Genomic DNA, 26,197 nt, shown 5'->3' with positions numbered 1-26,197 from the left:
CACACACACCCTGCCCGCACCTTTGGAGAGGCCCCAGCACTTCTGCACGTAACCCCTTTTTTTTATGCACGTGGACCTTTGAAAGTTTGGGCTTTACTGCTGCAGGAGGTCAAAGGGTTGTGCTGTAGGGGTGTGCATTCGTTTTGAACTTAAATGTAAAACGCAACTTATTTTTTTTTTAACTTAAAAAAGTGATGAGGCGAAAACGATCGGATTTCCAACCCCTCACCCTCCTTAATCCCCCCCCCCAAGACTTACCACAACTCCCTGGTGATCCAGCGGGGAGTCAGGACACCATTCCTGAACTCCTTTGCGAGGAGCACGTGACGTCGGCGCCACGTCGGAGTGACGCGGCGTCACGTGATTCCCCGCGGGTTCGCTCCTGGACCTTCGTTGGGCCCAAAAGGAACTTTTGGCCAGCTTGGGGGGGGCCTCCATAGCAGAGAGACTAAATGAATTCATTGCTTCAATATTCAATGAGGAAGATATAAGAGATATACCCATGCCAGAAATGATTTTCAAAGATGATGACTCAGAGGAACTGAAACAAATGTCAGTAAACCTGAAAGATATACTAGGGCAAATTGACAAACTACAGAGTAGCAAATCACCTGGACTAGATGGTATACATCCTAGAATGCTGAAAGAACTGAGAAATGAAATTGCAGACCTGCTATTGAAAATTTGTAAACTATCAATAACATCATCTGTGGTACCTGAAGACTGGAAGGCTGCCAATGTAATGCCAATTTTTAAAAAGGGATCAAAGGGTGATCCAGGAAATTACAGACCAGTGAGTATAATATCTGTGCCAGGCAAAATGGTAGAAACTTGTTTTAAAGAACAAAACTGCTGAACATATAGATAAGCATAGTTTAATGGGACAAAGCTAACATGGATTTAGCCAAGGGAAGTCTTGCCTCACAAATTTGCTTCATTTTTTTGAAGGGATTAATAAACATGTGGATAAAGGTGAAAGGAAAATTAGTTTCTTACCTGATAATTTTCGTTCCTGTAGTACCAAGGATCAGTCCAGGACACCTGGGTTGTGACTCCGCACCAGTAGATGGAGACAGACTAAAACTTGTGGGCGGAGCCATATATGCCACTGTGCAAGTCACAGCCCCTCAGTCATACGAATGTCAAAGTAGAAAATCCATAATACAACATAGAAAATCCATAATACAACATAGCTAACCATACAAACTTGTGAGGTAAACGAAAACAACTCCAACACCCCCACAGGAACCAGACTCTCCAAACTGGGAGAGCGAATAACAAGGGGTCAGCGTACCGAAGACAACAATGAGCGGACTCTCCGTTACAACAGCGCAGCACTGCGGGCGGGATCCTGGACTGATCCTTGGTACTACAGGAACGAAAATTATCAGGTAAGAAACTAATTTTCCTTTCCCTGTACGTACCAGGATCAGTCCAGGACACCTGGGATGTACCAGAGCTAAACTATCGAGGGTGGGAAGCAGAGAGTCCCGCTCGGAGAACCTACTCTACAAAACCCCCGAAATCAGTAGCTCGACCATCCAATCGGCAATGTGCAATGAAGGTATGTAACGACTTCCAGGTAGCAGCCCTGCAAACCGCTTGAGGCAACACCTGTGAAAATTCCACCCAAGACACCGCTTGAGACCGTGTCGAGTGAGCCCTGAGGCCCCCAGGAATCGGTTTTCCCAGTGCACGAGGTATGCCGAACCCATGGTTCTTTCTAGCCAACGGACAATCGTTATGCGGGATGCCGCGGCCCCGCTCTGTGGACCCGAAAAGGAAAAGAAAGGAGCTGTTAACTGAAAGGAATTAGTGACCTCCCGGTAGCGTAGAAGGGAACTCCGCACAATAAGTCCCTTGACGTCCCCCGCTGGAGGATCAGAGGAGCTCCTGTCCGCAAAGCGAGCAGCCCCACTGACGGATTCCGATGAAAAGAGGAAACGACCGGAAGGAGAAAGGTAGGGATCGGCCGCAAGAATACCCCCGAATCGGAAAGACACAAAACGGTTCTCTACAGGAGAGAGCCTGCAACTCAGAAAAGCGCCGCGCCGAGGCAAGCGTCATCAAGAATCCCGTCGTCAAAGAGATCCGTAAGAGTTGTGCGCTTCAAGGGTGCAAACGGTGCCGAGCACCAGGTGGAAAGAACCGAATTAAGGGTCCAGGACGTGCAGGGGAAACGCAATGGGGGGACGGAGATGCTTAGCCCCCCAGAGAAAACGGGAAACATCCAGACCCGCAAGCCACCAAGCGCGGACCCGCCGGGAACTGCATGCCAATCCTTTGGCCAGACCAGCCTGGAGAAGCCAGAACATCAGATACCGAAGCGGCAGTGGAATCCACACCCCGCTGCAAGCACTTTACTGCAAAGACCACCCAGGCCCGGACGTCCGTACGCCAAGGATGGAGACTGCTTCCTGGAACCTCAGCAGCATAGCCAACAGCGCGTCAGGGTAACCTTCCCCGTTTAGCCGATTCCTCTCAAACGCCAGGCTGCGAGACAGAAGGGACCCGCATCCTCCTAACAGACGGGGCCCTGACGGAAGAGCCCCACGAATCCCTGGAGACGGAGGGAACGCATGGGAGCCGCCACCGAAGGTCCGCGAACCACGGACGGCGCGACCATGCCGGAGCCCCCATGATCACGTTGAACACGTTGAATGGGTGCAAATCTATGCGGCGCATAATCGTGCCGAACATTGGCCACGGAGGAAAGACGTACGGCCGGACATCCGGCCAGGGAAGCACCAAGGCGGCGACGCCTTCTGCTCGTCCTCCTCGACGCCAACTGAAGAATCGTGGAGCCTGCGTATTGTGGCCTGTGGCCAACCAGCCCACGTGGCCAGTGGCCCTCCAGTCCATGTGGGGAATACCCCACATCTTGCAAATGAGGCGAAAAACTTCGACCGCCAGCTCCCATGCCGACGGCAGAAAAATCAGCCTGGACGTTGTCGACCCCGACGATGTGAGAGGCTGCAATGTATGTGAAGCTGCAATGGACGTGAAAGGCTGCAATGGTGTCGAGATTTTGCTCCGACCAAGCCATCAAGATTCGCGCCTTGTCTGCCACCTGTGGACTTCTCGTCCCTCCTTGGCGAGTGATGTAGGCCACTACGGTTGCGTCGTCCGACAAAAACACAGACTGCCCGTCCCCTCAGCAGAGGTAGGAACGATTGCAGCGCCAGACGGACCGCTCTGGTCTCCAGTCGTTTGGTAGCCCCTCGGGCTTGAGACGCTGACCGTAGGCCTTGAACTGACGTCCCTAGTCAGACTGCTCCCCATCCGAAGAGACTGGCATCCGTGGGCACCACCGTCCGGTTGGGTACTAGGAGAGACCCTGGAGAGGTCAAATGACTGGAAGCGAGCCACCAGGACCGACCGGATCTCACCCGGCCGACGAGTGGAAGTGGACGGTAGAATGCTTCCGAAACCGGCTGCCAGCGGGATGGTAAGGACGCCCGCAATGGCCGTAGATGAGCAAACGCCCAGTGGACCAACACGAGAGTGGAGGCCATAGTACCCAGGACCATGAAGTAATCGCCGACCGCGGTAGCCGGAGCGACAGCAAGCGCTTCACGTGAGCCAGTAGTTAGCACCTTCATTCCTGCGATAGGAACACCCTGGCCCGTTTCGTCGAACACGGCTTGAAGGCATTCCAGGGTCTGCGTGGATACCGGCGCGGGTACCAATGGACTTCTTGTTGAACTCGACTAGCCGGCCGAAAGACTGCAAGAGTTGTAGGCCCCTGGCCACTGACAGCCGACACTGATCCTCGTACTTCGCCCGAATCAACCAATCGCCCAGGTAAGGATGAACCAGAAAACCCTCCTGGCGAAGTTGCGGCACCACCACGACCATCACCGTCGTGAAAGTACGAGGCGCCGTTGCGAGCCCCAACCAGGAGAGCCGTGAATTGATAATGCCGTCCTAGGAAGCAGAACCTTAGGCATCGTGGAAGAGACGGTGGAATGCCTACGTGAAGGTACGCCTCCGTGGAACCTAGTGAGGCCAGGAACCTTCCTGGACGCACCAAGGCGATCACAGACCGCAATAGTCTCCGTTGGGAAGTGAGGCACACGCAGGTATCTGTTCACCCCTTTTAGATCCAGGAGTGGTCTTGAAGTGCCGTCGTTCGTTGGAACAATGAAGCAAAAAGAGTGACATCCTTCGCCGGGCGGACTGATCGGAACGGGGAAAAAAAAAAAATGGCTCCCCAAAAGTTCCATGCGCCGGATGGTGATTAGCACTGCTGCCTTCGTTTCGGGAGCCTTGCACGACGAGAACAGTGTGCTGGGGAACGACCAAACTCTAATGCGTAACCGTGTGTCATCACGTTGCGGACCCACTGGTCCGATGGTATCCTGGCCCCCTCGCTGACGGGGCTCCACCCTGTCTACCGGAGCGTGTACCCCAAAAGGACTGCTGCCATTGAAGGTTACGGGAGGAAGCCAACCTATAAGAAGGACCGGTAGACCTTTGATGACGTGAATTCCTGGGCCCTCGGAACCGGGATCTGGCCGAACAGACGGAGCGCGCCCTGAATCTGTCCCCGGGCAGCTGCTTTGAACGAACCATCTGCAGCCAGGTTGCGCAGCCACAGCAGGCGACGCGCCGAAACAGCCGCCACCCCGGACCTAGCGGACGTACGCAGCAAATCGTGGAGAATATCTGCCCCATACGCTATTGCTGCCTCCAACCTATCTGCCTGTGATGCCTCTTCTGCGTTCGCCTGAAGAATTTGGGCCCAGCGCAGACTCGCTCACATAGCGAAGTTGGTACGGAAAGTAGCCCGCACACCCAGGGCAGACACCTCAAAATCTTCTTGAGTTACACGTCCAGCTTCCTATCCTGTATATCTCGGAGAGCCGTGGCTCCCGTAACCGGAATGACCGACCTCCTCGTCACCGCAGAGACTGCGAAATCCACCTTCGGTAGGCGAAAAAGTGCCAGCACATCCTCCGGGAGCGGGTAAATCCTGTCCAAGGTCTTACTGACCTTCAATCTCAACTCCGGCGTATCCCATGCACTGAACAGAAATCTGTCGATGAAAATTGAAAAGAAAAGCCTACTGTCGGCCCCGAGAGACCTAAGAGCACCAGATCCATGATTGCCTCTTGGCGGATCCATGTTTGCCTCTTGACGGGCTCCCCCCCCCCCCCCCCCCAGCGGAGCCTCCATTGCCAGTTCCTGAAGAATTGCTGGAGTTAGCGGGCACAGTTCCTCACTGCGAAACTAGCCGTACCACCTGGGGCCATCCCCTTCCACGGCTAGTGCCCCTTTGACTGCGCTGGGCTGGGCGGGACCGTCCGCAGCCGCCTCCTCAGCCCCCATCAGGGACTCCTCTGGAGACTCTGAGTCAGCTGCCGATGAAGAATCCGTTCCAGACTCCTGAGGTACGCCACGTGGCGGACGCTTCCACCGCGGGGGTCCCGAGAGCCCCCCGCAACATCCATAGTCTTCTAGCCTTCGGAACAGACCTGCGGGTGGCCCCCCCCGCGACGCCCCTCCGGCAGCGCTAAGTACGCTAAGATTTGAAAAACCCCGCGCACCAGAAGCGCAAAATCAGATAAAAATCTGAAGAACCATCCGCGGGAGCCAACGGGGAATGAGGCCCCTCCGTGGGCCCCCCCCCCCCCCCTGCCGGATCCCGCTGCGGGGAAAGCGCGGGGGGCTGGGCTGTATCCCCTGGTGTGAACCGAGCGATTTCGCGGCCGAAAATTAAAATGGCCGCCACGCGCTCACAGAGCTGGAAAAAAACAGCTTGGGGCCTAGCAGTCGAGCCCCCCCCCCCGCGCGGCGGCGATCGCGCGGTTCTGGACTGGGCCCCCCGAGGCGCTCCGGACACTCCTTCTCTGCCCGTGCGACCGTAGCTGCAGAGGCCCTGCCACGAAAAACGTGCGCGAGCCGAGCCACAGGCCCGGCAGGCCGCGAGTGGGCTGCCGGAGTACGCGACAAAAAAAACAGGCGGGAAACGCGGCGAAAACGCCAACTAAATGAAGGATTCAAAATCGGCGACCTCCCTCCTGCTACCAGCGCCCCCCCCCCTTAAAACGGAGCGAAGACGCGAGGAAAACGGAGAGCCGCACAACGAAAACAAAAACCCTTTTTTTTTTTTTTTTTTTTAAACAAGCTTACCGCTGTCCTTGGTTCTGGAGCCCTTTTCCTGCAGGGGTGAGTGAACCGGGCTCCCCGGTGTCACCCCTGACGCTGCCACTAGCTCAGCCGGGTCCTCAACCCTGGCAGCGGCCTCAACCGGGGGAGGGTAGTCCCCTCAGGACCTCTCAACCCCCCCGGGAGGCAGGGCACCCGTGACTAAAATTAACAACAAAACCCAATTTGCCAAGAATACCGTCGACAAAAACAATCAGGCCTAACAAAATAGCCCCAAAAAACCAAAAACTGACTAACCACCAAAATCAGATCAGGCAGGGCTGTGACTGGACCTGCACCATCTACTGGAGACAGAGTAAGACTGAGGGGCTGTGACTTGCACAGGGGCATATATGGCTCCGCCCACAAGTTTTAGTCTGTCTCCATCTACTGGTGCGGAGTCACAACCCAGGTGTCCTGGACTGATCCTGGTACGTACAGGGAACCAGTATTTGTATTGTATTTGGATTTTCAGAAGGCATTTGACAAAGTCCCTCATAAGAGGCTTCTAAGAAAACTAAAAAGTCATGGGATAGGAGGCAATGTCCTTTCGTGGATTATAAACTGGTTAAAAGACAGGAAACAGAGAGTACAGTGGAAAAGGGTAAACAGTAGAGTGCCTCAGGGATCTGTACCTGGACCGGTGCTTTTCAATATATTTATAAATGGTCTGGAAAGGAATACGACAAGTGAGGTTATCAAATTTGCAGATGATACAAAATTATTCAGAGTAGTTAAATCACAAGTGGATTGTGATAAATTGCAGGAACTGGAAGATTGGGCATCCAAATGGCAGATAAAATTTAATGTGGACAAGTGCAAGGAGTTGCTTATAGGGAAAAATAACTCATGCAGAAGTTACACGATGTTGGGTTCCATATTAAGAGCTACCACATAGGAAAAAGATCTAGGCATCATAGTGGATAATACATTGAAATCGTCAGCTCAGTGTGCTGCAGCAGTCAAAAAAGCAAGCAGAATATTAGGCATTATTAGCAAGGGAATGTTGAATAAAACATAAATTGTCATAATGCCTCTGTATCGCTCCATGGTGAAACGGCACCTTTATTACTTTGTACAGTTCTGGTCACCGCTTCTCAAAAAAGATATAGCTGTATTGGAGAAGATTCAGAGAAGAGTGACCAAAATGATAAAGGGTATGGAACAGCTCCCCTATGAGGAAAGACTAAAGAGGTTAGGGCTGTTCAACTTGGAGAAGAGATGGCTGAGGGGGAATATGATAGAGGTCTTTAAAATCATGAGAGGTCTAGAACAGGTAAATGTGAATCAGTTATCTACTCTTTCGGATAATAGAAGGACTGTAGGGCTCTCCATGAAGTTAGCATGTGGCACATTTAAAACTAATCTGAGAAAATTCTTTTTCACATAATGCTCAATTTAGCTCTGGAATTTGTTGCCAAAGGATGTGGTTAGTGCAGTTAGTGTAGCTGGGTTTAAAAAAGGTTTGGATAAGTTCTTGGAGGAGAAGTCCATTAACTGCTATCAATCAAGTTTACTTACGGGCGGATTTTCAAAGCCCTGCTCGCGTAAATCCGCCCGGATTTACGTCAGCAGGGCCTTGCGCGCCAGCGCGCCTATTTTCCATAGGCCGCCGGCGCGCGCAGAACCCCGGGACGCGCGTAGGTCCCGGGGTTTTCAGAAGGGGGCATGTCGGGGGCGTGGCCGAACGACGCGGCGTTTTGGGGGCGGGACGCGGCGTTTCGGGGGCGGGCCCGGGGGCGTGGTTTCGGGCCGGGGCATTCCGAGGGTGTGGCCGCGCCCTCCGGAACCGCCCCTGGGTCGAGTCTCGGTGCGCTAGCAGCCCGCTGGCGCGCGTGGATTTACGTCTCCCTCCGGGAGGTGTTAATCCATGGATAAAGGTAAGGGGGGGTTTAGATAGGGCCGGGGGGTGGGTTAGGTAGAGGAAGGGAGGGGAAGGTGAGGGGAGGGCGAAAGAGAGTTCCCTCCGAGGCCGCTCCGATTTCGGAGCGGCCTCGGAGGGAACGGAGACAGGCTGCGCGGCTCGGCACGCGCCGGCTGCCCAAAATCGGCAGCCTTGCGCGCGCCGATCCAGGATTTTATAAGATACGCGCGGCTACGCGTGTATCTTATAAAATCCAGCGTACTTTTGTTTGCGCCTGCTGCGCAAACAAAAGTACGCGAACGCGCTTTTTTAAAAAATCTACCCCTTAGGGAATAGCCACTGCTATTAATTGCATCAGTAGCATGGGAAGTACTTAATGTTTGGGTACTTGCCAGGTACTTGTAGCCTGGTTTGGCCACTGTTAGAAACAGGATGCTGGGCTTGATGGACCCTTGTTCTGACCCAGCATGGCAATTTCTTATGTTCTTACAGATCATAAAACTCAAAAAACTAACATCAGCCATAGGCCAGTTCATGTTGTGCTGACGGCAGAATAACACGAGGTATTTGAAATACTTTGGACCCAATATGCAAAGCTGGCCATGTAAGTAACTTTGCCGGATAGAACTTATCCGGCTAAGTTATGATGTATATTCAGCCGTACAGCAAAACTGCTGAATATACACGTATATGATGAGATTCACATAACTTCACTGGATAAGTGTACCCAGCTAACTTTAGGCCTGCTCTATGGGTTGTGTAAACTTAGACATACATGTATACATCTAACTCAGAATATAGGTAGTTAGGCGTATAAGTTATATGTCTAACTCACTCTGCCCCGATCTGCCAACTGCATGTCCACTTTTTCTTTGTGTACATTTTAGCTGTATAAAGGACTTGTGCAGTTAAGTGACAGGCGCTGAACGTACGCGCAGATTCAGCGGCTGCTACTTAGCTGCATAAGTCCCGCTTATCTTGCTAAATAGCTCTCAATGTGCTTTGGATATTGACCTCTTACATAGAAACATAGAAATGACGGCAGAAGAAGACCAAATGGTCCATCCAGTCTGCCCAGCAAGCTTTCACACTTTTTTGTTTTTTCATACTTTTCTGTTACTCTTGTCCCTTTAAATAACTTTTTTGGTTCTATTTCCCTTCCACTCCTGCCATCGTAGATAGCAGTGCTGGAGCTGCATCTGAGTGAAGCATCCAGCTAATTGGTTTGGGGTAGTACCCGCTGTAATAAGCCAGCTACTCCCACGCTTGTTTATTCAGCCTGTGAATTCAGTCTTTGTTGGTTGTTTGAATATAAATCCTCCTTTCATTCCCCCTGCCGTTGAAGCAGTGAGCTGCGCTGGATATGTATTCTAAGTGAAGTATCAGGCTTGATTTGGGGTAGTAACCGCCGTAACAAGCAAGCTACACCCATGCTTATTTGTTTTACCCAGACTATGTAATTCAGTCCTTGTTGGTAGATGTCTGAATATAAAACATCTTTTCTTCATTCCCCCTGCCGTTGAAGCATAGAGCTATGCTGGATATGCATTGAAAGCGAAGTATCAGGCATTTTTGGTTTGGGCAAGTAACCGCCGTAACAAGCAAGCTACTCCCCTGCTTTTATGTGGAAGCAAATCCTTTTTTCCACATTTCCTCTTGCCGTTGAAGCATAGAGCAATGTTGGAGTCGCATTAACTGTGTGTATGTTTATTGAATAAGGATATTCATCTCCTGGTAGTAGTCGTCATTCCTGCATCAGGCCATTTACTACGGTATGTGGTTAATGGCCTAAAAGACTTTAATAAATGAGGCTCTGAGGCAATGGAGGATGAATTGACTTGCCCAAAGTCACAAAGCTTCCCTGGTTCTCAGCCTGTTGCTCTAATCATTAGAAAACTCCTCCATTCTGCCTTCAACTTTGTGGCTCCAAACCACAGACATTACCACTGAGCTGTAAGAACATCACCCCAGATGAGCAAGGGGGAAACCTGAGCTACATTAACCAGGTTACTTATATCCATTTCCTTATTTGCTATACCCTTTCACACTTCACCATTCACATAATGTAATGTACATTTTAATATACATTATTTTGCTGTTTTTTAATCTGTATTTTGTTTTCTTTTCCCAGGGTTCCAGAGAACTGTGGCCATTGCTGACTCAAACTACAATTGGTTCTATGGTCCTGAGAGCCAGCTGGTGTTTCTGGATAAATTTGTCATGCGCAATGGCAGTGGGAACTGGTTGGCAGAGCAGATTCAAAGGAATCGGGTACTGGAAGGTCCAGGGACTCCAGCTAAAGGACAACGCTGGTGTACCTTGCATACTGAATTTTTGTGGTATGGAACAGGATGAGTATGCCTGATATAGTGACACTGCAGTTCTCACTACTGATTATATATTTAGTGATGCTACGTTCTCTTTATTTCTAAAGTACCCAATTTCAAGATTTGGCCAGGGATGAACAGATAGCTAAAGAGGGTGGTGTACTGAGGATTGTATGCTCTGTTCTTGCTTCTTAGTGCTATTTAACTAAAGATTCCATCATTAGCAGAAAAAGAGTGCTGATCAAAATTGTTTTTTTCGCAGAGCCTGGCCATCTTACTTTTTTTCTTTATGTTTATTGAATATCACAGTGCTCAATAACAGCGAAAGTTGTCATCCCCACAGGGGACTTCATGACAATTTGCACAAGTTTTATCCTTTTGTACATAGTTTTTCTCAATAACCGTTACCTCCTCCCCCTCCCCCTCCCATGTATCCAAATGAGGTAGTGTGAACCAGCAATGTTAAATTAACACATACAAATATAGATCAGTCGGATATCAGTCAAATATCAGCTAATACATTCCAGGAGACGTTTAAACCACGGTGGAGTATTGATAAACATCAGGTGCGGCAGCTCTCCTGCGGCAACCCCTTCCCTCAACAATAGCACAGTGTTGGCGTCTTCATTATAACAAAGTTGGTATACAGATTTGAAATGAAAAATTGTCTCTCTAATTGTTTTTCTCCTTCCACTTCACATACAGTGCCCGAGTTCTCTCAAATTTATCAATAACATTATGGTTGTATGCATAGATGCCGCCCATACGATATAGAAAATTTAATTTTTCTAGAAAACTAGACAGCGAGGGTACTCTTGCGGTTCTCCATAACTGAGCCAAGATGTTTCTAGATGCTACTATTGCTTGTTGTACCAATCTTTGCTGTAGGTGGTCTCCCTCTGAAATTTGGTCATTACGTAGCACGTTTACTGGCTTCAAAGTAAAAGTGAGGTCAGGTTTCTCAGTCAACCATGTAGCCACATTTTGCCGAAAGACCTGGATTTGAGGACAATCCCACCACATATGGTAAAATGTCCCTTCCTTGAACAGCCTTTCCAGCATTTATTCATGGTCGTGGCAGGGGAGAATCGATGGATACCCTCCGGAGTGTGAAACCATCGTAGTAAGAGTTTATAGTCCGTTTCTATCAAGGAGGCTGAGATAAGACCCCTGCTTATATTTACATAGACAGTCCTCCAATCCTCATCTGTCAGCTTGTAACCTAGATCCTGCTCCCAATCCACCAGATGTTTGGGTTTAGTGGGGGGATCCATATTTATTAATCTGTAGATTTCAGACAATATTTTTCCAATTTTGTTGACACTCCGACATATAGATTCAAGCATTGATACCCCCTGTTGCAGGCTGGCAGTAATAGTGGGATCATTGAGAAAGTGTCTGAGTTGGGTGAAGGCAAAAATCGCCTCATGAGGAAGATCATATTTCCTTTAAAGCTCTCCAAAGTCTAGGAAGTCTTGCATCCCCCATAATTGTTCAAGCTTAGTTATCCCCCTCTGTTTCCAAAATTGGAGCAAGGCAGAGTCTACTCCTGGAGGGAAAGAAATGTTATGGTATAGAGAGGAACTGTAATGATAAACCCTGTCTCCTATTAAAGTTTTTCCCAATATTTCCATTGGTGCTAGGTGGAGGACACCAAAGGAGGGACTGATTCCAGGGTTCTCCATGTGTTCTGGGGTTGCCAAAGCATGATATTTAATGGCATTGACTGTTCAAGATTGACCCAAGCTGCTGGGGAAGCAAACCTATGCCAATCTACTATAGCTCTCAAGCGAGCTGCTGTGTAGTACCAGGAAAGATTAGGGTCTCCAGTCCCCCCCTGCCCTCTTGAGAGGTAGAAGGTGCAGCGGGCAATCCTCGGTCTCCTCCCCTTCCATATAAAGCTCATTATACGTTTTTGCCAATTTTTAATACATTGGGTAGGGATAGAAATGGGGAGAGTCTGGAAGAGATATAACATCCTGGACAGAATATTCATTTTAATTGTCGCAATGCATCCCAGCCATTAAATGCTCTATCTGTTCCATTCCTCCAGTTCTTTGTATATTTTGTCCATTAAGGGAGGATAATTTAACTGGAAAAGATCTTGGGACTTGCCTATATATACCCCCAGATATTTGATCTTATATTTGGCCCATTTAAATGGGTAAAGTGACTGCAACAATAAAAGTATGCCCAAACCACATTTTTTCTAGTGTTTTAAATAAGAACTGCCAGTGTACCAGATCGAACGCCTTTTCGGCATCAACTGAGAACAATAAAAAGGGATCACCCCTCTTCTTAATCCACCATATCAAGTCTGCTATCTTCCTTACATTGTCGGCAGCCATTCGCCCAGAGACAAAGTCAGCTTGATCAGAATGATTAATGGAAGGCAAAATTGCGTTCAATCTATTTGCTATGATTTTAGCAAAGAGCTTGAGGTCTATGTTTAATCAATGAAATGGGGCAGTATGACCCACAGACCGCAGGGTCTCGGCCTGTTTTGGCTAATATGGTAATTCCAGCTATGTTAGAATTAAGTTGGAACGAATGTTGGCCGTGCAATGAATTAAACATCTTTGTAAGGGTGGGAATTAATTGTATAGAACATTTTTGATAGAATTGAGCAGTATAGCCATCTAACCCTGGGGATTTTCTGGCCTTAAAATTTTGTATTACATATTGCACTTCCACCGGGGAGATTTCTTTCTCAAGAAGGGCGCTTTGCTGCTCTGTGAGGGTTGGGAGAGTCTCAGTTTGTAGATATTCATCTATTTCCCCCAAAAGAATGGATAAGTTTTTACTGTATAAATGAGCATAAAATTCTAGAAAACGGCATCTAATATCCTGGCTAGTAGTTAGCATGTTTATCTTGGTTACATTATTTTGAGAAATTTGTTGTTTTAACTTATGGGCTAGTAATTTACCCGCCTTATTATTGCCCTTAAAGTAGCATTGTTTGGTCACATCTAAGCTATGGGCTAATGTAGCTTTATCTAGATCCGCTATCTGATCTCTGCATTTTTGCAATTTGTGTAGGTTGTTTACAGATTGATGTGTTTTGTGGGCTTGCTCATAAATGCGCAGTTGATCATGAAGTTTTTGGCGCTCTGCTACCTGTAACTTCTTCTTATAGGAAGAATGGGAAATGAAATGGCCTCTTATCACGGCCTTCAAACAATTCCAAAGGGTTACTGGGGTTATATCAGGCGTGTCATTAGACTTCAGATAATTTTCAATTATGTCTTTCATTTTATTAATAAACAAGCCGTAAAGCCCGTTAAAACGGGCTACATCCCTCTGTCTCTCACCTCCCCCTCATTCTCTCTCCCCTCACTCTTCACCACCCCCCTCCCCCACCCACTCCTCTCCACCCTCCCTCTCCTCTCACTCAGTCCCCCCTCTCCCTCACTCCCTCCCACTCAGTCCCCCCTCTCCCTCCCTCCCACTCACTCAGTCCCCCTCTCCCTCCCTCCCTTCCACTCACTCAGTCCCCCTCTCCCTCCCTCCCTTCACCCACCTCCATTTCCTCCCGGCGCCGTAAGCGCGACTTCCCGCAACCCTCACCCGGCTCCACTAACTCCTCCCGCTCCTGCCGGCAGATCTCGGAGGGGGGGGGGGCGCGGGAGTGACACCCCCCCCCCCCCGAGATCTGCCGGCAGATCTCGGTGGGGGGGGCGCGGGAGTGACACCCCCCCCCCGAGATCTGCCGGCAGATCTGGGGAGGAGAAGCAGCGGCACCGCGCGCGCGCGCGGCGCCGCTGCTTCTCCTCCCGCTCCTGCGGCCCCACCGCCATTTTTTTTTTCTGATCGACATCCTTGCCCGCACATGCGCAGTAGAGCTGCGCTCTACTGCGCATTTGCGGGCCGTCGGTCACAGGCCATTTATAAGGTAGATTGGGTGTAATTTCCAGTAAGTATTTCCTTTGGTAAGACCGGAGAGCTGCAAGGTACACCAAATCAGTGAGTGATCTGACCAAGTTATGTCCTTTATGTCTGTACGGGAGACCATGTTGGAAAGGCATCTATTAAGAACAGGTCAATGCGTGAATAATTTTCAATCCTTCAGAGGATTCCTGCATAAGGGTGTCAAGCCGTCGAAAAAAGGCTTCCTGCTGGGAGTTAGGGGCACAGATCGACGCAAGAGTAAAAAGCTCTTTTTCAATTTCTATGATAAGAATAATATAATTGGCCCTTGGGGTCTCTAATGCACTTTATTAAATCAAATGTGAAGTCTTTGTGACAAATAATGCCTACTCCCGTGTACTTGGATTCCTTAGAGGAAGGTGCCCAGAATTGCTTTGGATACAGTGGATTATATATTAGCTGCTCATATCTGTTTTTTAAGTGAGTCTCCTGAAGCATTGCGATTGAAATATGTTGGCTCTGGAGGTCATTAAAAAGGAGTCTCCGCTTCCCCCCAGTGTTTAAACCTTTAACATTGAGAGACATAACCTTAATCGGACCCATTACTTCCAAATCTAAGATGCACCGCTGTGTTTGGGGAGCGCCCCCGAGAGCCCCTGCCCCTAGTATCCAGTATTGGAGAAACAACCGCTCTATATATCAAATACCCTTTCGTCATCTCTATTATATAACGATATGCTGATTCTTTTTTACCCCCCCCCCACCCTCAACCTTATCTGGCCTACTTGGATATTGTTGTAGGCCCAAATTGCTACAAGGAGGAGGTTAACAGCCATCCAGGAGCTTTCTCTGGCCAGATATATCTGTTTTACCAGAAAGTCAAACAAAACATAAGCTATTCTCATAAGGTAAGGCTAAGAATTACCCAGGCAATATGTGAAAGTAAAGTTTATCGTCCGTTCTACCAAAAAAGAAAAAGGGAGCACAGAACATAAAGTCTACTGCGTTATTCACCCTCATGGATTGAATGATATACCAGAATTACTTCTGTAGGGATTCATTCAGGTCCCAGCAGCTGTCACGATGGTGTTGCCATCCGAATTTCTCTTGAGGTGACTGCTGCTTTTCCCATCGCACTGCCATCTTCGTGGGTCCTCCTTCAACTGGGCTCCACTCTGCATGGCTGGTGTAGAGGAAATCAGTGCGAGCCCTACTTTAATGAAGGCCTCGTTCGCTTCTGAGATGTTCTTCACCTTATAAGTCACTCTTTGGATGGCAAACCAGAGCCTGAATGGGAAAACCTATTAGAAGGGAATGTTATCCTGTCACAGTTGCAAAGTGGCTGGGCATAGCTCTTGCTGTTTACACTAGGTAATTGGAAATATATCCGAGAAGAAAGAGATTTGGTTCCCCTGCCAGTTCCATTGCTCCTGCGTACATGCTATGTTATAGATTCTTTCCTTCATCGCAAAGATGTGAAAGCAAGTTACTATGTCCCGTGGCTTGTTGTCGTTTCTCTTGCCATGTGTGCGTTGGGCCTGCTCAATTTCCACCCCTTCATTGAAAAACCTGGCACGAGGAGACAGGATCCCCTCCCTCACTCTAGAATTCCCCCCTCACTGAACCCCAGCTTTGTTGAAAAAACAGTGGACAGTCCAACTCACTTCCCCCCAGACCCCTCCCCTTACACAAACAAATCTCCATGGTGGTGCAGTGACCCTCACCCACCCCTGGACTCTCCACTTACAATGGTGGTGCAGTAGGGGCCCAGAATGCCCCCAAGGCTCCGAAGTCAGGTGGTGCCCATGATTCAAAATGGTGTCACTCAACCTTTGCCCAGTGGACATGTAAGGGGTGGACTAGGGTGGTTATTAGGGGGCCACTACACTATCAGAGAGTTTTCTCTGTGTAAGGTAGATCTACGGGAACAGGGAGTTGGGTAGTCCACTGTTTTTTCAACAAAAAGAGGGTGAAAGGAGGTGCTAGGGTGGGGGAATGGGGTCCTGGCCCCTGGAGGACAGATTTTTCAATGAAGGGGCAGAGCTCAGAGGTGGGAGTAGGGCTTCCTCTTTGCATACAAAATACTTTCTTAAACTTTTTAAATAACTACAGGCCATCTGCAAGAGTGGCAGAAGGGAGTGTGACGGGGTTTAAGCAGACCACTGGGGGATTTTACAACTCATGGGAAAAGGGCATTCTCGAGGCCGAGCAGCCTCTTTAAGTAATGGTGGCCCCATAGTCCCGGGCCGCCATCGCGCGTTGTGTAGGGGGCTTTTGCCTCCATGATATTTTCCCTCGAAAGAAAAATACTATGAGATTCACAAAGCTGCAGAGTCATTTGACCCCCTTAGAATGTAAACCCTCTGAGGATAGAGAGATACCTATGGTAAGTGAATGTAATCTGCTTTGAAGTGCCTGAAAAAGCTGAATATAAATCAAATAAATAAATAGAGTATTCCTTAAAATACTAACATCCACAAACTTCTGAACCCATCCCCGAATGCCTCTAATCTGCCCCCCCCCTTTTATTACTGACATTTACATGTGACACTGCTAGCACTTGTCTACTTCAGGCTTTTATACAATTCTGCTTGTGCACGTACATACTATTTAAAAATAAAGAAACATAGAATTGATGGCAGGAAAGGACAATGGTCCATTCAGTCTGCCAGCAAGCTTCCCATGGTAGTATCTGCCACGCCGTGCAGGTTACCCCCATGTATCGTTCAGATTTCCTTGACGTGCTTTGCTTATGGACTTGGCTGAAGAAGCATTCCTGTGTTTTTTCCTTAATGTCTGTGCATCATAGAAACATGAACATACATAGAAACATAGAAGTGACGGCAGAAAAGGATCAAATGGTCCATCCAGTCTGCCCAGCAAGCTCCCATAGTTATTAGTTTCCCATACTTATCAGTTAGACCGCCAAGGTGAGGGGCTCTTCTTGGTTACTGTTTGAGTCCAATGTCCTTTCTCCCCCTGCTGTTGAAGCAGAAAGCAATGCTGGAGTTGCATCAGAAGTGTAGTATCAGGCTTTTCGTTAAGGGTAGTTCTCCAAGGACAAGCAGGATAGTAGTCCTCACACATGGGTGACATTATCCGATGGAGCCCGGCATGAAAAACTTTTGTCAAAAGTTTCTAGAAACTTTGACTGGCACACTGAGCATGCCCAGCATGCTGCTAACCTTGTGTCCACGCGGGATCCCTCTTCAGTCTTATAACATATAGTTTGCGAAAAAGAAAATAACAAACCGAGAGAAAAACCAACTCCGTGTGGTGACAGGCGGATTTCATGAGGATTAACATCCTGCTGTCCTTGGAGAACCACTGTTACAGGTAAGCAACTCTGCTTTCTCCAAGGACAAGCAAGATGGTAGTCCTCACACATAGGTGATTAAGTAGCTTCAGGCCGCTCACATCATGTGCAGCAGAGAAACAGGTGCCAACATGCACAACAACTAGTGCTGCAGCAAACAGAGAAGCAGGTGAGCGTGAGGCCTTGGGAAAAAAAGAAGGCAATACAATGGACTGGTTGAGATGGAACTCTGAAACCACCTTGGGAAGGAATTCATGTGCATCCACAAGTCCACCTTGTCATGACAAAACTTTGTATAAGGTGGATACGATACCAGAGCTTGCAGTTCACTGACCCTGCAAGCTGATGTGATCGCAACCAAGAAGATAATTTTCCAGGAAAGGTACTTCAGGTCACAAGCTCGCAATGGTTCAAACAGAGATTTCATGAGTTGTGACAGGATGACATTGAGATCCCAGAAAACCACCGGAGGGTGAGTGGGGGGCTTCAGCTGTAATAATCTCCTCATAACTCGCCCCACGAGTGGATGAGAAGAGATTGCGGTACCATCCGTACCCAATGGTATGCCCCAAGGGCACTCAGGTGAACCCTAACCAATGTGGTCTGAAAGCCGGATTCGGAGAGGAACAACAGGTAATCTAAGAGTGCTGGAGGGGAGCAAGAGAAAGGATCCAGACCGCATCCCTCACACCAAGTTGAAATCCTCTTCCACTTCTGATTGTAAGATTTCCTGATGGAGGGTTTTCTGGACTCCAGAATGACACGTGATACCCCTTCTGAAAGGCCAAGGGCTTGCACACCCAGTCAACATCCAAGCCATGAGAGCCTGGGCTTATAAGTTGGGGTGATGGAGCTTGCCCCAGTCCTGGGTGATTAGGTCCGAAGCCATCCCCAACCAGATCGGAGGGCGCGAGGCCAGGTCCCATAGAGTTGGAAACCAGACCTGACAGAGCCAAAAGGGGGCAATCAGGATCATGGAGCCTTGATCCTGCTCCAGCTTCTGAAATATTTTCGAGATGAGAGGAAGGGAAGGGTAAGCATACAGCATTCCGGTGCCCCAGTGAATTGAAAAAGCAACTGCCATCGATCCGCTGCTCCTCCAGCCTAGGGAGCAGAAGCGGTCCACCTTCCTGTTTTCTCCCAGGAGTGAAAAATCCGGTTCGCTACCTCTTGACTGAGGGACCACTCATGAAGTTGAAAGGCACGGCTCAAGGAGTCCGCTAGGGTGTTGTCCACACCTGGGAAGGTACACTGTCCTGAGGGTGATGCCATTGTCGATGGCCCATGAGCAAATGTGGACCGCTTCCTGACAGAGGGTGAAGGACCTCGTTCCCCCCTGTTTGTTCAGGTACCACATGGCTACCTGACTGTTAGTCTGAGCAAGAACCACCTTGTTCAGGAGCTGCTCTCGGAACAATTGTAGGGCATATCGAATCACTTGCAGCTCCAAGAGGTTGATCTGGGACTGCGATTCCTGTGCGGACCAAAGCCCCTGGGTGTGGAGTCCCGTAACATGTGCTCCCCACCCTGTCCAAGACGCATAGGTGGTGAAGGCAGCCTGGGGTTGTGGGCTTCAAAAGGGGTTTCCCCAATCCAGATTTGAGGGGTTGCCCACCACTGAAGAGATTGTTGTAACTGTATGGTGATTAGGACTTGAGCACGCAGGTCTTGGGTAGCCGACACTATTGAGAACATAATGTCCACTGCGCTCTGCGCATGTGCAGTCAAGTAAAGGGAGTGACATGCACCATTGCTGCCATGTGGCCCAGCAAGCCAAGATATGGGAGCAATCAGAGGCCACTCGAGTGAGAGCCGCAAGGGTCTCCGCCTGTCCTAAGCCAGAAAAGCCTTCGTCTGGAGAGTGTCCAGTCGAGCACCAATGAAGTCCAGTTGCAAGGATGATTGGAGGTGGTATTTTGGATAGTTGATCAGAAATCCCAGAGTTTCCAGAATTTGGATCATGATGCGCATGGCACTCTGTGACACTTGTCTGGAGTTGCTCTTGATAAGTCAATTGTCAGGTACGGAAAAACATGTATTTATTTGAAGCTTTTATATACCGACATTAGTAAACATCATTCTAGTTTACATTCGAACTAAAAAGGTGGAAAGTACATAAAACAGAGAGAGGCCGAGAAGTAGCCGGAAACATAACAAAGAGGAGTGAAATGCAAAAAACAATGAATCCCCTGCCTCCAAAGATAGGCTCCGACACCCACCAGACATTTGGTAAAGTCATGGCAGAACGAGATACTGATAGTGATTCCCGTCAACAAGGAATTGCAGATACTGGCGATCCGCCTGAAAGGTAGGGATATGGGCATACGCGTCTTTTAGATCGAGTGAGCAGTGCCAGTCTCCCACTTGGAGAAGGGGAATCAAGGTGCCCAACGAGACCATTTTGAACTTTTCCTTCACCAAAAACACTTTAAGGCCCTCAGGTCCAGAATGGGCCAGAGGCCACCTGTTTTCTTACGGATTAGAAAATATCTGGTATTAAACCCCTCACCCTGCTGACTCCTGTTGCTCTCCATTAAGGACACGGAGGTGAACGGGGTGGAACTCGCTGGAAATGCAACTTGTAACCCTGATGCACGATAGACAAGACCCAAAGGTCCGATGTGATCAAGGTCCATCGATCTACGAACAGCTGGAGCCAACCCCTGAGTTGGCGCCCTGCAGAGAGGGCTGGCCGCCAGTCAAAACTCTTTGTGGGGTTCTTCAGTGGAACTGTGGTTGTCCGGGGCATCCAAGATTGTCTTGGTCTTGCTCTGGGAGGAGGCCATTAAGGTCTGGACTTCGGTGCTGGCAGGTAGTATTTTTGTGGCCAGTAAAAGGGCTTCAGATATTACTGAGGGGGCTTATTGGGTGGCTGGGGGTCAGAGGTACTGGCTAACAATTGCTGAAGGGTCTCCTGATAGTCCTTCAGTTGTGCCACCGCCTCCTTGATTCTGTTTCCAGATTTCACCCCATATATGGCAAATCAGCCAGGCAGTCCTGGACTTCTGAGGCATGTAGCCACGCCATCCACCAAGCTCCGATGCCCACTGCAGCGGTTCTCAGAGCTGTCTCGAAGATAACATAAGCAGAGTGGACTTCATGCTTGTAGCACTCAAGACCCTGTCCTGCTGTACAATCTTTTGGAAATCTTCCTGGAATTACTGTGCCAGGCATTCCCTGAACTCCAGGGCCTATTTCCACAGGCTTCAGTATTGACCCATATATAATTGGTAACAAGCAATTTAGGCAGTTAACATTGCACCCTGAAAAACATGGCAGCCCAGGGCATTAAGAGCTCTATGCTTCTGCCCTGGGGGGGCTGAGGCATGGATACCGATCCTCTTTGCCTTCTTCAGGGCTGATTCTACCACTACCGATTGGTGGGGGAGCTGTCAGTGCTCAAACCCGGTGGTAGGCTGCACTAAGTAAACTGCGTCTGTCTTACGGCTCATCGGTGGCACCAAGATGGGGTGCTCCCAAAGGCGGGCCACCAGCTCCTTGAAGATGTCATGGACTGGCACCACCACTACCTCTTTTGGGGCATCCATGAATTGCAGAATCTCAACCATCCTGTGTCTAGTGTCTTGCTCAGTTAAAAGCTGGAAAGGCACAGATTCTGCCATAGCTTTTATAAACCCCGCGAAGGACAGATGCCCCGGGGGAGATTTTCGCCGTTCCTCCAGTGGAGAGGGCTTGGAAGGTAGATCCTCTGATTCCTCAGTGGAGGACATGGACCACCTCCTCTTCCCAGGGGTCATAAGGGGCTTCCCCTTCACTGTATCCCTCTGGGGTCGCAGGGAGTCAAAGACCCAACTGCATCCGAAGTGCAGGCCTCGAAGGCACCAAGGGAGGAACTGAAGGCATCAGTGGGCCTTGGGCCATAAAAATGCCAACAGTTCCAAAGGTGTTGGGGAGAGCGGGGGAACTGAAAGCACCGACAGCACCGGCCCCGATGGCCCTGGGAGAGCCAGGAGGTGGCAGAGCACCATGCGTCCCCAAGATGTCACCGAACCCGATGGCCCTTCCTCCTCTGAGGAGTCACTCACCAGGGTGGGGCCTGATGGCAGTGGCAGCAATGTTCCCCTTGGCCGCGAAGGGACTTGGGGCATCAGTGCTGGATGCATCAGTAGAACACCAAGCAGCATATCGAGCCATTCCAATAATGATGCAAGCACAAATGGAGTTGGCTCCAGCAGTAGTGGCAGTCCCGATAGAACTGGAGGCTCGAAGCCCAGCAGGGCCTAGCCGACCGTTAGCTGCACGCGCCTCTTTAACTCCTCCTTAAAGGCAACCGAGGATAAAACAGCTTGAGGAGGAGAAGGTGGATTCGGGACATCCCCTGGAGCACTGGGGGGCACCAAGCCCTCCACCAGTGTCAGTGGAGGCTTCCTGGAGGCATTGGAGGGTCCAAAGGAATCGCTTCCTCTGCCTGAGACCGCTTCGTGGGAGGCACCGACTCCGATGGCTGTCCATGGTCTGATTTAGAAGACGATGACTGATGTCAATGTTGCAATTGTATCAAAAGCATCAAGGCTTATTGGTTAAGGGTAATAATCCCATGTTTTCTGTTAAGGGAAATAACTGCTGCTCTGTGCAGGTTACCCCCTTGCTTAGTTTCCAAGACCATTAGTCGGGGCCCTCATTGGTTACTGTCTATAGGCAATTCCCCTTTTCCCCTGCCACTGAAGCAGAGAGCAATGTTGGAACTGCATCAAAAGTATAAAGGTGAGAGACTTCCGGTGATGCAGTGAGCCAGGCAGACACATAGCGCTGAGGCTCTGGGCACCACCCCCCTTTTAAACCCTTTTTTCATAAAGATTCTCCGCATAGCTATCAGGGTTTTGCAAGATTATCTTTAAGCGACATCCATACTAGGTTTTCTTGGCTTAGTATGTCTACAAGGATGGTGAAAAAGGAAAAAGAAAGCAAAAATTGTCAGCTCTGAACAAGTTATGGCGGTGAACATACCTTCTGAGCAGGCCGGATGGGACGTGACGGCGATAATAAAGGAAGTTTCAGCGGGCATCATCGCAGCAGTGGAGAGCAAATTAGATAAGTTAAATGCCTCTGTTATTGCTATAGACTCTAAGCTCTCTGACTTTGCCAAACGATTTTCGGAGATCGAAGGCAGCATGCATGATAACACAGTTAAAATACAAACTCTTGACTGACAAGTAGAAGGCCTAGAGAGGGCAGTTTGAGCGAGCCCACATAATCTGGGTTCGGGGGGATGCAGACACTAAGCCATAACCCATTATGATCAAAGTGTTGGATTACATGGATAAACAAAAGATTCTATCCTCCTACCGTGAAAACAAGATCCTGCAACATGATGGCAAAAGAATTCTGATCTTTAATGATTACTTGGCCAGGGTGGCAACTAAAAGGCGAGAAATGGCTCCATTTTGTGGCTATCTCATCAAGAAAGAAGGTGTGATTTGCTTTGTCCTTCCCCGCTATTCTACACTTCTCTTGGGAAGGACAAGCTCAAAAGTTTGAGACAGTGGATGCGGCTAAGCGGTTCCTGGACCTCAAGGATCCTTCATGGTCGGATGGGTAAATCACAGGAAAGATGTCATTTTTGGTTTTGCAAGTTCTGCTCTGCTAGAAAGGCATGTTTAAGAGGCCACTGAAGATATAATTTGCTTTTGGTCGACATTTGGTTTCAAGAAGGACTGGAGGTTCCTTTGGTTTACAAGCCTCGGTTCCACATTTTCACATGCATCTTCATGCCGTTGTGGAGCATACTCTACACATGACTTGGAATTTGGACTCCAGTTTTGGTCAATGTGGGGCTTATGCCCCTAATAGAATTTTCCAGGGACATGTACTCAATTCATGGCCAATGGATTGCTCGTATGATCGTATGATACGCAGCATGTCTACCGGTTTGGGTGTGAGTGTACGTTTTCTGGTTAAGTCGTCCTAACTGAACCTTTTGCCTTGAGAGGATATGATAGGTAGGGTTTGGGGGGGTGGTGTCCGAATGCATTGGTTGAATGGGGTCTGTGAGTTGAGTGTTTGAGGTGAATGTGTGAGTGTGTGTGGTGTGTTAGGTGGGAAGTTGAGAGCCTTTTGCAGGAGGCTTTGTTACATTGTTCACGATGTGTAAATAGTGTGGAGATGGGGAAATAGAGGGGGGATCTAGGACAGATGGATGGGGGAAAAGGTGATGGGGGAGGGCTGTTAAGGGGGAATAGGCTGACTGGGACATGCGGATTCTAATTACAAGGAGGAAGGAGTGTTTAAGCTGTTTTTTCTCGATTATCTGGTATGAATGGCAGCATCAGTTTTTTTTATGGCTGATAACATAATATCTTGGAATACGGCAGGTAATGGCTCTCCTATTAAACATAAAAAAGTTTTAACATCACTACGGCAAATGCATGCTTCCTTAACACTGCTACAAGAAACTCATTTATCCCCTGTAGAACATACTAAGTTAAAGAGGGATTTGGTTGGGGCTTGGTATCCTGCTTCTGCCTCCAACACTAGGAAAGCAGGTGTGGCCATTCTTATCCATAAAGCTTTCGCCTTTATGACACAGAGGGTTCTGATAGATGAGGATGGTAGATATTAAATCGTTTTTTGACGATTTAAAATATCGTCCGATATATTTTAAATCGTCAAAAATCGTTAGAGGCGATATTTAATAGGAATTCCCCTGATTTATCGTCAAAAATCGTAAATCGGGGGAAGGGGGAGGGGAAGGGGGAGGGCGGGAAAACCAGCACACTAAAACAACCCTAAAACCCACCCCGACCCTTTAAAATAAATCCCCCACCCTCCCGAACCCCCCCAAAATTCCTTAAATTACCTGGGGTCCAGTGGGGGGGGGGTTTCCCGGTGTGATATTTTACTCTCGGGCCTCCGGTGCGTTGTAGAAATGGCGCCGGCGCTACCTTTGCCCTGTCATATGACAGGGCAAAGGTAGCGCCGGCGCCATTTTGTTTTTTGTCCCCCGACGTCAGGAGCGTAGGAGATCGCTCCCGGACCCCCGCTGGACCCCCAGGGACTTTTGGCCAGTTTGGGGGGCCTCCTGACCCACACAAGACTTGCCAAAAGTCCAGCGGGGGTCCGGGAACGACCTCCTGCAGTCGAATCGTTTTGCCGTACAAAATGGCGCCGGCCATACGGCATATGGCCGGCGCCATTTTGTACGGCAAAACAACATCAGGATCGTAGGAGATCGCTCCCCGACCCCCGCTGGACCCCCAGGGACTTTTGGCCAGCTTGGGGGGGCCTCCTGACCCCCACAAGACTTGCCAAAAGTCCAGCGGGGGTCCGGGAATGACCTCCTGCAGTCGAATCGTTTTGCCGTACAAAATGGCGCCGGCCAGCATATGGCCGGCGCCATTTTGTACGGCAAAACGACATCAGGAGCGTAGGAGATCGCTCCCGGACCCCCGCTGGACCCCCAGGGACTTTTGGCCAGCTTGGAGGGGCCTCCTGACCCCCACAAGACTTGCCAAAAGTCCAGCGGGGGTCCGGGAACGATCTCCTGCAGTCGAATCGTTTTGCTGTACAAAATGGCGCCGGCCATACGGCCGGCGTCATATGACAGGGCAAAGGTAGCGCCGGCGCCATTTCTACAATGCAGCGGAGGCCCGAGAGTAAAAGATCACACCGGGACCCCCCCTCTGGACCCCAGGTAATTTAAGGCATTTTGGGGGGGTTCGGGAGGGTGGGGGATTTATTTTAAAGGGTTGGGGTGGGTTTTAGGGATGTTTAGTGTGCCGGTTTTCCCGCCCTCCCCCGATTTACGATTTACACGATATTTAAAAAAACAAAACCGCCACGATCCGATTCCCTCCCCCCCCCCAGCCGAAATCGATCGTTAAGACGATCGATCACACGATTCACATCTCTAGTAGATATGTCATTTGGGTGGGCCAAATTTTAGGAGAGCAGATTGGATTATGTTTGGTGTATGCACCCAACACCTGTAATCACAAATTCTTTTCCAAACTAGTAAATCTCCTATCGGAACTGGGTGAAATTCCACTGATTGTAGGAAGGGACTTTAATTCTTTAGCAGATCCAATATTAGACAGGGACAGTACGGTTTCAGGTATCTCTTTGGGACAACATAAAGGCATTCCCTTCCTGACCACTATGCTGGAATTATTAGATATCTGGCAAGTGCTCCACCCCAGAGAATGTACTTATACACATATCTCCAGAGCTCATTTATGCCAGAGTAGACTAAATTATATTCTGACCTCTGAAAAAGTTTTTTCCAAAATTCAGAAGATTGACATCAGTAATTTTACTATCTCAGACCACGCACCTGTTATTCTCCAGTATGCATTTGCTAGGAAGGATGTGACTTACAGATGGCATATGCCTTCTCATCTGGTGGGCTATATGCATGATAAATGGGAAGCCTATAATCGTAATAATTCTCAACACCTCAGCTTTTCTGGGAAATGGCCAAAGCAGTGATGAGGGGTGAGATTATTTCATGCGCCATTTTTAAGAAGTGTCAAATGCATAAAGATCTGCTCTGCTTAACTAAACAAATGGATGGGGCAAGGCAGAAATTGGCAAGGGAGTTAAACAAAGCTAATAGATCAGCTTTTTTGGCTCTCCAAACTCAGGTGGCAACTCTGATTCATCAAAAGACGATGCAATCTCTGATGTATCAGAAGCACAGTTTTTTTTTTTTCGTTT

The 26,197-nt window shown here is 49.1% G+C and overlaps 1 protein-coding gene across 4 annotated transcripts in view; it reads left to right on the top strand.

Annotated features, from left to right (window-relative positions):
- LOC115087720 (dermatan-sulfate epimerase-like) overlaps window positions 1-26,197 on the top strand; it is a 113,621-nt gene that overhangs the window by 72,400 nt on the left and 15,024 nt on the right. For all 4 annotated transcript variants that reach the window (XM_029595232.1, XM_029595230.1, XM_029595231.1 and 1 more), the window contains one exon: window positions 10,146-10,353. In XM_029595232.1, the coding sequence (XP_029451092.1) occupies window positions 10,146-10,353 (208 nt within the window). The remainder of the gene's footprint in view (window positions 1-10,145; window positions 10,354-26,197) is intronic.

This window comes from Rhinatrema bivittatum, chromosome 3 (genome assembly GCF_901001135.1).
Source record: "Rhinatrema bivittatum chromosome 3, aRhiBiv1.1, whole genome shotgun sequence".
NCBI lineage: Eukaryota > Metazoa > Chordata > Amphibia > Gymnophiona > Rhinatrematidae > Rhinatrema > Rhinatrema bivittatum.
The sequence above is the reverse complement of the archived record's forward strand: the minus strand, read 5'-3'. Positions and strand labels throughout refer to the sequence as shown.